The sequence below is a fragment of the Podarcis filfolensis genome (genome assembly GCF_964270895.1).
Source record: "Podarcis filfolensis genome assembly, chromosome: 10".
In the NCBI taxonomy this organism is placed as follows: domain Eukaryota; kingdom Metazoa; phylum Chordata; class Lepidosauria; order Squamata; family Lacertidae; genus Podarcis; species Podarcis filfolensis.
The window spans coordinates 65,770,719-65,782,696 of NC_139612.1; the positions used below are offsets into that span (position 1 = coordinate 65,770,719).

The 11,978-nt window shown below is 43.4% G+C and overlaps 1 protein-coding gene and 1 long non-coding RNA gene across 4 annotated transcripts in view; one reads left to right on the forward strand and one right to left on the reverse strand.

Moving 5' to 3' along the window:
* Window positions 1-11,978, forward strand: part of LOC310743137 — a 51,456-nt gene that overhangs the window by 22,127 nt on the left and 17,351 nt on the right. The gene's annotated exons all lie outside the window — the stretch shown is intronic.
* ATP5F1C (ATP synthase F1 subunit gamma) lies at window positions 159-11,133 on the reverse strand (the record flags this gene model as incomplete). 3 transcript variants are annotated; one of them, XM_083573151.1, is made up of 10 exons in its annotated part: window positions 10,855-11,133; window positions 9,466-9,500; window positions 9,018-9,149; window positions 6,552-6,756; window positions 4,975-5,118; window positions 4,664-4,728; window positions 4,003-4,158; window positions 2,334-2,430; window positions 1,439-1,483; window positions 159-306 (listed from the first exon to the last, which is right to left on the reverse strand). In XM_083573151.1, exons 1-9 carry the CDS (start codon window positions 10,908-10,910, stop codon window positions 1,477-1,479), a joined length of 897 nt encoding a protein of 298 aa, XP_083429277.1. In that variant the 5' UTR covers window positions 10,911-11,133. The 3 variants fall into 3 exon arrangements, with proteins under 3 accessions (XP_083429277.1, XP_083429278.1, XP_083429279.1); XM_083573152.1 differs by lacking the exon at window positions 1,439-1,483; XM_083573153.1 differs by lacking the exons at window positions 159-306; window positions 1,439-1,483 and having other exon boundaries at window positions 2,330-2,430.

Sequence of the window (11,978 nt, forward strand, 5' to 3'; positions counted from 1 at the left end):
GGCTTTTGCACACACACCCTCTCTGTCTCTCTCTCTCAAGGTGTCTGAATGTTTTTAATGAGATTGACATGCTGGCTGAGAGCATAAGACACTGTTGTTTACTTGTTTTGCAGTCCAGCCACCCCCAGTTCCACATACCCAAAGAACCATGCCAGCTCTTTTCATGTAGGACTTTATTATAATATGATTTACAAACAGTTGGGATTCTTTGCCTGAAAATCCTTCACAGAATGACAGACCAATAATTTTGTCTCTCTAGAAAGGAAGCGGGATAAACTGCTTGCCAGAACAGCTTTTCTTCTTTACCTACAGAGAAAAACATTGCATTAAGGGAAGTTTGAATGTCACTCTGACGGGATCGGCAGCTTTGTTTACTAATTGCTAAATTGCTGCAGAACTTGAACGGTTTCTCATTTTCTCCTTGCTGTGTTAGTCCTTTCTTAAAAGTTTCATTTTTAAAATTCTAAACAGACCACGACAGCACTGTAAAACATTCCATAGAATGCAATGGGCCTAATAAGTAATTTAAGCTAGGGAAGCAGTCTTTACATCACACTGATCTCAGTCTATTGAAACTTTTAAACTGTATATACGGCATTGTACATTACAATAAAGGTATTGTTAATAGAAATGTTTATGCAACTAATTATTATTTTTTGGAAGGCATCATCTCGGAAGAGACATAAAGTATGTGTTGTTGTTTTCGTCACGGCTATTGTCATATGAAAATGTGTACAGATTTAAGAGACCAATGCTTGTGGTTAATTGATTTCTGTTTCTTGAATCGGGTAACCCACAAAAAGTAACCGTGGAAATATACCAGCAGATATGCCTATACTTCAAAGACCAGCCTGATCAGAAGGAAATCCTTTGCCTTTGTGCAACGTGGTCATCGTAAGTGCCATGACCTAAGCGCAAGAAACTTTGCTGCTTGTTTCCTCAAAGCACTTTCTAAACTCCCACTCGCAGACACTTTAGCACAGTCTTCATGAGTTGGGGAGAGATGAGGCAGGACTATCTTTAAGAAAGAAACTGCCTTTCGATTATTTGCAACCCAGTAATTTTTTGAACTCCACTGAGAATCCCACCTCAAGGATGAGACAACTGAACATCTTGCTGTGGAATTTTAAGTACAACTGCAGTGTAGTATTTCCAGAACATTTGAAGCTACACAGTTAAAGATAGTATCAAGCATGTCTCTACAACACCCTTCCACCATATCTCTCTAGTGTTGTCTAGAAAAACATTGCATTTTGATTTCATTTCTGCCAAATGCGTGGATTGATTTTAAGCAAAATTCTGCAGGATGCAAGTATTCATGCAATACCAGACATTCATAAACATGCACTTCTAGAACAAACATCCTATGTACTTTCAACTACATTCTTTTTTTTTTAATTTCACCACCCTTTACATCTATTTTCCAGCACCACTTTACCTGTTGACTTTGGATGACCCTCACTTTCTGATTACCCCTTAGTTCCTGGTTGTGGAATGGTAAAAAAAAAACACACAAAAAAACATGCAGTGAAGCAATTAGCAATGTAAATTAAGGCAAATCATGCAATGCATAGCAAAAACACTGTTGGAAGTCAGATCAACTGAAGAGATACACTGATTAACACATGGATTAAAGTCACAATTGCTTTCCATTATACAAAATGCCATTTTTCTCCAGCTTAATTGCATGATTTCAAGGCATGCTGAGGATGCATTTCTGCATTCTGTGGAGAGAGCTTGATCCAAAGGAAAGCTGCAGACTGAGCTTTTCAGGGGGGAAAAGTTTGTCAGCATAGAACCGACATAGGGAATTCACTGCCACGAGAGATGGAGACGGCCACTGACAGCCATCTAAACTGATGATTATTAACCATAATGGTTACATGGAGTCGCTGTGTTCCAAGGCAGCGTACCACTGAATGTAAGGTGCTGGGGAGCAAAGACCACTGAAGGCTGTTGCATTCCGTTATTGTTTGTTGTCTTGCCAAAGGCAAGCAGGGTTCCTCTCCATTCTTCCTCACCCACCCAGGACCTAACAATGGGAACTTGGATGCAGTGCGGTTAGTGTGCAGCCTTAATAAGCACCCTTCCAAAAAATACATGTGCATCAACTCAGGTGCAGGACACAGAGAAAAGCAATATCCTGCAAGAAAACTCCAGTATTAGCCAACATCCACTGCTGTAAATTTGGAATTAACGGGGAGAGGGTGGTGCCAAACTGTGCCATGCACTGATCACTGATTTTTTTTAAGCACAAATGGAAAATTCGCTGCCACATTCAACCGCACGGAACAGAAGGCCTAAAGATTGGAGACTCGTATGCCAATACTTACAGAGCAGCAGCACCAGAGATGATCTCAATAAGCTCCTTGGTGATGACAGCTTGGCGGGTGCGGTTGAATGTCAGAGTCAGCTTGTCAATCATCTCAGCTAGAAAGGGAGACAGGAGAAGTTCAATGGCAAAAGTATCAATAAATCTTAAGCTATTCAACCATTTTACTTTGCTCACTGGTTTTAAGTAAGGAAGCGTTTTGAGCACTTTATATAATCTGCTTTCTTGCTCGCTCAGAACCAAGGATTTAAGTTACTTTAAACTTGAAATTTTGTAAATATTGCAAATTGCTGAATATGAAAGGGTACAGCATCAAGGATTCTACCAGCTGCTTTCTGGGCCAAGGGCTAATTTCTATACTGTCTTTTCTATCCATGACAATTCCTGTTATCACTTTCCATTCTAATGAACTCTAACCAAACTGTCCTCAGGCAAGTGCAGTGCAGTCCTATCTACAATGCTCAGAATCATGCCCTATTAAGTTCAATGGCACTTACTCCCAAGCAGGTGTGCCTAGGACTGAAGCCTTAGGCTTGTCTTAACAAAGCCAAGGTCTTTTTGTAAAGCAAGTAACTAAAAGGCAGCTATTCTAGCTGGTATGTAAACATGTGGGATGTGAAACTTAGAGCAGTCAAGTACAACATTCCTACAGTGAACATGTTAGGGGATGTTTTGTACCACTCAGGAGAAAACTTCCTGTTTCCTCCGGAGCTGGGACAGAATTCCACTGAAGAGGGTGTAGCCTATTCTGGGCAGAGGAGCAGACGTTCCTCCATGTTGTTTTGTTCTTCTTCTCCATTTTGTGTTTCTGTATGAACTGCTCAGTCGCATTCACTTGGAACCAATTCCCTTATGGGACAGTTTATATAGTTATATACTTGTGTAACCTAAGTCTGCCTTCAGGGATCTATCTGTGAACCTGAATGAATCTGTGAGTACACTACTTTTATATTACATTTAATCAGATTCTCGTGTCTATTCTTTTTAAGAGGGATTAGAAGGGATCTTAAAAGGGACGCGGGTGGCGCTGTGGGTAAAACCTCAGTGCCTAGGACTTGCCGATCGCATGGTCAGCGGTTCGAATCCCCGCGACGGGGTGAGCTCCCGTCTTTGGGTCCCAGCTCCTGCCCACCTAGCAGTTCAAAAGCACCCCCAAGTGCAAGTAGATAAATAGGTACCGCTCTGGCGGGAAGGTAAACGGCGTTTCCGTGTGCTGCGCTGGTGCTGGTTCGCCAGAGCAGCTTCGTCATGCTGGCCACGTGACCCAGAAGTGTCTCTGGACAGCGCTGGCCCCCGGCCTCTTAAGTGAGATGGGCGCACAACCCTAGAGTCGGACACAACTGGCCCGTACGGGCAGGGGTTCCTTTACCTTAGAAGGGATCTTACCAGGAATCTTGAGTGGTGAGGCTCAGACGAGCCAGCAACAAGCTAACCGCTGTGTAATTTAAAAGGGGGGATGTTTGGAACTGTGCTAGGATATGGAACTTGCTAGTGCAAGTTAGGAAGGATATCATTAAATAATATATCCTCCCCTGCCTCCCTAAACATCCCCACAAAACAGAATCTTGCCTGCTCTCCACTGGGCCTCTTCATCTAAAATTTGGTAGTTTCTGCTTTTGCTGCTAACTTATCACAGTAGTACACTGTGAACTGAATGGAGAGTTCCTTACAAGCATTCTTGCTGGCATTGTCCATAGCAGTCATCCTTGCACTTTGCTCACTAGTAGTAGACTCCTTTAATGAGTAGAAGATGATGTTTGCCAATGTAAATTCCTGATAGTTTCGCAGCACATCTGCATCAATATCATCATAGATACTAAGGCTTTCTGAAAAACGAAGAACAATAACATAGGTGGTTTATTAGTTAACATTTATCAGATACAGTAATAGCAAGCCAAACACATATATGATGGAATTTCAAAACCACTGCAGATTAGCAATCGGTTTTTTTTTAAAAAAAAGAAAAACACACAGGAAATCCTTAGCTTTCCAGCTATAAGCAATTTCTGTTTTACAAAATTCAACTGGCGCTTGCACACTGTTAGCTCTAACCGTGCCTTTTAAAAAGCAAAATAAGAGGCAAAGAATACAATAGTAATAATAGTAGTAGCAGTAGTAGTAACGTGTCTATATACAGCATCGATAATTTTAGACCAAAATTCTTTGCTTCCTGCCCACAGTGTGATAGATAAGGGCAATGGTTTTGCCTTTTGCAGTTAAGCACTTATGGAAACGCAAACTTTAATCAGCATAAGAAGCAATAGCACACCAGGGGGAAATGCCCCTAAAAACACAATTGTTTACTCCACTAACTAGCCAAAGTCTACTTACCAGCACCAGAAACAGTCTCAAGAGAATAGATGGGTTTCTCATCTGTCTTGTAGGAGATGACGGACCTAAAAGAAAAAGAAAGCTCTGCTGAACAGTTTTAGTGACATGGCTTGAGAGGATCTGCCTGCCAAATGTTAAAATCCAGACACACTTAAGCAGCATGCAGAACTTCCTCTATTATCCTGGTGGCACTTGGAGCCACCAAGCAGAAACCCACATTGAAACGCTAAACTATATTCAAATCTACTGACCTCTCCCCACCCAATTCTTTTATTCCCCTTGAAAATGATGGAATTTATGCTTTCTCTTACCTGAACCGATTATAGATGACTGCTCCTTCATCGAATTCGTACCCAGAATTCAGCAGTTCCAAGGCAATGATCGACGCATCTCCAAAGGTCGGAGGCTTCCTCCCCACTTCCTTGAAGTTCAACAAGAAGTTCTTGCCGTGTGTCCTAAAACAAAAGTGAACCCGTGTGTAAAGTAGACCCGGCCACAGCGACACACGCTTGAGTTACTATCCAACTGCTATGAGTTCTATACGGGGCTGGTTTTGAGAAGCGCCCAGAAACATCCCCTGGCCCATAAATGCAGCGGCTAATGAGGGCCGCACCCATTGCTAGTGTGATTCTCCCTTACTGAAACGACGGCACAGACAGGAATGTTTACGAATACCTAATGAAAGTTAATGATGATGATGGGAGACAGATGCTCCCCACTAGGGACGGCATTCTGCAACTGGGGACCCACCACTGAAAAGGTCCTGTCACAAGTTAGCACCGACTGGGCTGTTAGGATATTTCCGTTCCACCTTAAATGGTCAGGCATGATTGTTGTGTGTCACATGCCTGTTTACTTCCTGCTCATTGGGAGTTTCCATTTTGTATATAGCTTTTATTTTGGCTGTTTTTCCTGGACACGGATGCAGGCAGTCATGTTTTTCCTTTGTTCTGATCTACGTTGAATGTAAATATGTAAATACGCTCTCCTGGCTGAATCTTCCGTTATGGAAACTCTGCAGAGAGTCTTGGAATGTGTCTGAGGCTCGTGTCGCTAATTGACTGATACTGTTCCAACGGGAGACCGGGAGATCGCCCGGAGACGACGTGGAGGCCTGCCTGATGGCCTTCGTCTCCCTGGCAGCAGTTTTGGCACCACCACCAAGGTCTCCCCCCTCCCCTTCTTTCTTTGTATTCCAGTCCACTGAGCACCTCCATCCTTTTCACCATCCACTACATTCTGGGGCTTAAACCTGCCCCAACCTTCCAGCTTCTGAGGAATTAAGCCTTAGCCCTTAAGCATAGGTGCAGTGATCCCATGGTCCTGTCGAATACATCCTAAACATCAGCTCGCCCTCAGCAGTCTTCGGGTAAGTATCACTGCCTTACATTACAATTCTGAGCATATTCAGTTGCTCCTAAGACAGCTTTCTCAGAAGGAAGCTCATTACAGCCTTTGGGATTAATCCAAAACTATCAGTGGAAAAGGATGCAGGTGGCGCTGTGGGTTAAACCACAGAGCCTAAGACTTGCTGATCAGAAGGTCGGCGGTTCAAATCCCCGCAACGGGGTGAGCCTTCGCTGCTCGGTCCTAGCTCCTGCCAACCTAGCAGTTCGAAAGCACGCCACTGCAAGTAGATAAATAGGTACCGCTCCGGCAGGAAGGTAAACGGCGTTTCCGTGCGCTGCTCTGGTTCGCCAGAAGCGGCTTAGTCATGCTGGCCACATGACCCGGAATCTGTACGCCGGCTCCCTTGGCCAGTAAAGCGAGATGAGCGCCGCAACCCCAGAGTCGTCCACGACTGGACCTAATGGTCAGGGGTCCCTTTACCTTTTACCAGTGGAAAGCAAGGTTCAAATTCAAGGAAAGGGCTGCTGTTGCCCATTACCTCTGAAGAATGCCTCTCAGCTTGTCACCGATTCCGACTAACATGACCTCTTTACCCGCATCTGTGAGGGCGGTGACTTGGCTCTTGATATTTTTAGCCACAGAAGTGTGGATAGCACCGCAGAGGCCACGATCGGAAGACACCCCTATGAGAAGATACTTCTTCTTGTCCTCAGGGGCCTTGATTTCCGCTTTTTCATAAAGAGCTAGTAAAGAGAAGAAGGGGCACAGCCAATAGCAGGCATCATTAGCAGCCATCAAAATACAGCGGCATCAAAAGATACGTGGTAGAACTTCCTTCCTTCCCACCATCTGTCATGGATGCTTTAGCTGAGGTACCTGCATTGTGGGGGGTTGGACTAGATGACCCTTGGGTCCCTTCCAGCTCTAAGATTCTATTAACTACAGTACTTCCAATAAGAACCACTTCTACAAGAAATACTGCCCCACCACCTCTGTTACTTAATCAAATTCCAACACACAGATCAAGATCACGCAACAGAAACTATGAGCTTCTTCAGCATGATTTACTTTTCTGCATTTTGAAAGCTTGTTGACGAACCAATGTTTGAGTTAGCAAAACTGCAGCACACACCATTTGAGATTAAGTCACAGCCTACATGCTGTGACAGGGAACCAGGCAGAGGGCCTTCTCAGTAGTGGCACCCAACTGGTAGCAAACAACTACCAGACTTTTAGAAGACACCTGAAGGCAGCCCTGTTTAGGGAAGCTTTTAATGTTTAATAGACTGTTGTATTTTAATAAATATTCTGTTGGAAGCCGCCCAGAGTGGCCTGGGAAACCCAGCCAGATAGGCGTGGTATAAATAAATTATTATTATTATTATTATTATTATTATTATTATTATTATTATTATTACATCAGCATGAAGGGACTGTTGCACCCCTAGTAACAGCAGCGAGACACTATATGCAATCAAGGACAAGGTATTTTCCGCACAGGCACAGAATATGTCAATGACAGAATACAATGTTCTGAAATTTTCATCTTAGCAACAAAAGCCACTCTCAAGTTTCTAGTCATGACCATATAGATACGCTCTTGAGTGTGTGAGCAATACCTAGCAAAGTGTTTAAAACCAAAGGGGGCTCAGAAGTTTTTCCAATAGTGATGGGGTAGGTGATTCAACATCTTGAATAGCTTCTTATCAACCCCCTTGTAGGAGAAATACTTTAAACAATGTAAAATTACAATGGCTTGTATCCAACAAAGTTCTTTGGTGACGCTTGCACAACATAACTTCAAATTCATTTCCCCTCCTGCCATGTCATCCCCCGCTCCCCGGTTCTGGGGGTTCCCAAACATCTTTGCACTAATGGGACGACTTTGTTGGGAACAATCCAATATATAAAAATATGCTGGATTCCCATACATTTATGGTGGCTGCTGAATTCAGTTTCTTTTGGTGAAGAATTTGGCTTGGCAGTTTGAATTTATTTAGAACAATATTTAATGTTGTTTTGGATTACTTTCTTTAAAACAAAACTTGGTACTGTATTTTATATTTGTATCATTTTCTTGAATTCTTTATGAGTTTTGTATTTTATTATTGTAAATTATTGTTCTCGAAGCTACAAACATGAGTCTGACCAAACTGTGGGAGGCAGTGGAAGACAGGAGTGCCTGGCGTGCTCTGGTCCATGGGGTCACGAAGAGTCGGACACGACTAAACAACAATTGTAAATCACTTTAGGGCATCTCTCAATGTGTGAAGCAATATATAAAAGTAAACAAGAAAGGAGGTAGGGAACCTTTGGCTCTCCAGATGTTGTTCACTGGTCATGCTCGCTATGGCTGGAAGGAATTTAACATCTGGAGGACCACAGGCTCTTTATCTCTGCTTTAAAGGACCAGGGCTTTATAAATCTAGAGAAACATCAAACTTTTGAGCTAACTTAACGTATCATCGTTTCCAATGGTCCATAGTTAATGCAAATTTTAAAGATGATTTGCAAGTCTACTTAGAAGTAGTTCATCAGAAAGTTATAGGTCAGAAAATTATCCCTCCTGTTGGTTTCTGCTTTCTTCACTGTGCAGGAAATGCTTGTCACAAGACAATGTTTACATTCCACAGTCAGAGTTACTGTTGGATTCCCACGGGTATGGGAGACTGGATGTGACGTACACTGGTTTCCTGTTTTTCAGTGTTCTGTCGTTTCTTTGTTAGAGAGGGAGTTGCTTCTCTGCTCTCACAGAGGCAAGATGTATGTCTGTATGCTCTCAGCATAGCTTGTAAATAAACTTCATCATGTAGCACATTATCTGCTTATCCTTTCGTTGCGTGGCTACGCTCTGCTTGGGCTCAAGATAAGACGAGCCTGTATCAGCTCCAGATGGGCAGGAGCTGATCAAAATCTCACACCTCTCACCCCCCAAATTCCCCCTCCCCCATGATTTAAAGGCTACTGCTGCAAAATCAGCCACAAGAGAGGCAACTTTGCTTACCCAATGCCCCGACTCCATAAACTCTGGCAGGCTTTAACTCTCTCTCTGCCCTGGAATACTTTGCTGCGGCAACCATCTTCATGGACTTGGTAATTTTCTGGATGTTCTTGATGGACTTTAAACGCCGGGTAACTGCACGGATGAGAGTGAATGAACAAAGGGAGGATTTCAAAGAGACACTGAGAAAAAGAAGCATTAAAAAAGGATCTAATTAAGCACTGGTCTCTGTAACAAGTAAAAATCAACCCATCTGTAGAGCATTGGCGTTATGCAGCCAAATCTACCAGTGCAGGGATGTATAACCAGATGTCTGACTATAGTTCTCATCACCCCTGACCATTGTCTGTGCTGACAGGAGGAGATGAACAGTGTCTAGAAGATCACAGGTTTACCTTCTCTGCAGTAGTTTTTGACATTTCAGGGTATGCATCTAGAATGGAATACTTACTGTCTTTCAAAGTTGCCATATTCCTGACTTGGACCCTGAAAAATTAAACACAAAACAGATACTTTGTTTCTTTATATGTTATTTACCACGGGTAGAACAGTGATTCACAGCTTTTCTAGGTTCAGAGGCACATCTGAAGACCTAAAGTAGGTACCTGTAGGTACGCAAAAAATATTTCACAGGTGGTACTTGGCAATAATAATAATAATAATAAAGCCAGCAGGCATCTGGGGAGAAAGACTTTGGCAATCCCACCTGCCACTGAACCCAATGTTTTTTGAGTATACGTGATTTTGGCTTTAGCTGCTATCCCTAGAACGTTAACCCCAGCATAAGCTGAGAGTTGCCTGTATATATTTATCATATTCATATATATGCCAACAGTGAACCCATTCTCTGCAACCAAAACAGGTGCATCTATGCATGAGAGGCAGATACCAGCAGGCATGAGTGAGCCCCAAAGTTGGCAGATGTACAAAAATATATAAATCAATGGGGGGGGGGAGAAATCCCCCCAAGGCAGCCTGATATTCAGTAGTCACAAAGCACTGGTGCTTTGCTGTAATCGGAGTGGAACAGCTGAAGCAGTGAACTAGGAAGACTCCACACTGCAACATTTTGTTGCAGGGCCCATTTGCTATAGGTAGAAAACTACGGAGTTCCACTAAACAGTCAAGCAAAGCGGCTGAAAATCAAGCTGGGAAGTGGACAACCCATGCCAAAACGCTTGGGCAGAAACCTTGACTGGAAGAGGGCAACGCTGTCAACCCTTTTGCAGGAGGGCAAAAGGAAAAGAGATATTTGGCGCAGATACACGGGTGCGCCACCCCTGGCCCGAATATCCCACCACACTCCTTAGTCTGGCGGTGGAAATAATGCAGGCTAAGCATTGCAGTGCAACAGCAAAATGCCTGGGGGGAGGGAACAAATTGAAAGATAATTCTAAACGCTGCCCCTCCCCAGGATGTGGAGAGGAAAAGAAGAGGATGAAGGTTAAGCTTCACAGATCAGCTGTGGACTGCTCTGCCTCCTTTCTTTTAGCAAATGTTTTGTGCCACTGGGGAAGTGGTAATTCTGTACTGATTTGTTTTGGATGTTTGTATGTGATGCCAATAAAAGGTTTGATGATGATGACAGACCAGCTGCTCTTTCTCTCTCTCTCTTTTTTTTGCATTCTGACGGGAAAATGCAACTAACAGCCTGAAATATAAAAAAAATTATAACTTTGAGAGGGAAGGCATTGGAGATTGGACGGGACATATCTGCTGCCTAATAATAATAATAATAATAATAATAGCAGCAGCAGCAATTTCAACCGTGGCTCGTGGGGACCTCTGAGCATGTGCAGAATGCCCTCCCTATGCCCCCTATGGTAGGGCCTTCACCTACCATTGCGGCTGCGAGAGGGCTGCGGCGGCGGCGAAGGCGGCTCCCCGGGACAGCATGGCGGCGGCGGCGGCCTTTCCTCGTCTCCTTCTTGCGGCCTCCCTTCTTCTCCTTCTCTTCCAGACGCGGCCCTTCCTTCCCTCGCGCGCTGCCCGCCCGGACCCGGCGGCTTGAAGGTCAGAGAGCCCCCACCGCGCATGCGCCGCAAGAGCTCCACCTCGGGCGCGGGGCGAATGGTAAGGAGGAGAAGGCTACGGCAGGCGAGGGGGGAAGGACAGCTTCCGGGTGAAAGGGCGCCGGAACTTGGAGCCTCGCTCTACGTTCATCTCTATGGTCCGCCACAAGGGCAAACCGGTCGGGTTTTACCTCTTCCGGACTCTACGGTTTAAACCTCTTATGCCGCGCAGGGGCGGACCATAGAGATGAGGGGTGAGAGCGGCCCTTCCTCCCAGGGGATCCCCATAGAGATGGTCCATAAACAAATTTCAGTATCTGAATATATTGTACGTACGTGTGTGTGTATAAATACATTATAGATTAAATGCACTAGGTAGATATATCTATCAAATGTTTTTAATCTATATCTATCTATCTATCTATCTATATACACACACTATATATATGTCTATATATATACCATAGCTGTCAACTTTTCCCTTTTTTTGCGAGGAATCCTATTCGGAATAAGGGAATTTGCCTTAAAAAAGGGAAACGTTGACAGCTATGAGATATATATATGTCTATATATAGAGAGAGACTAAAAAAATTGATAGATATATCTATATAGATATCCAGACTGCGCATCTATAGATCTAGTGTATTTAATATAAAATATAATATAATATATTGTATTTAATATATTAAAAATATTTCACATCTATATCTAATCTATAATATATATGTGTGTGTATATATGTGAAAGATATGTAGACTAAATACATTTGATAGATCTATCGATGAGCTGTTTGCCACTTCTTTTATCAAAAAAAAAAAGAGGGATAATTATAAGAATTGCTTTAACAGTGCAATTGTAGCCGTATCAAGGCCAGGCCCTATTGCAACCACTCTATTTCAGCGGGTCTGCTCTGAGTGTGACTGTGCATCACCCAATAACAGTTATATATAAA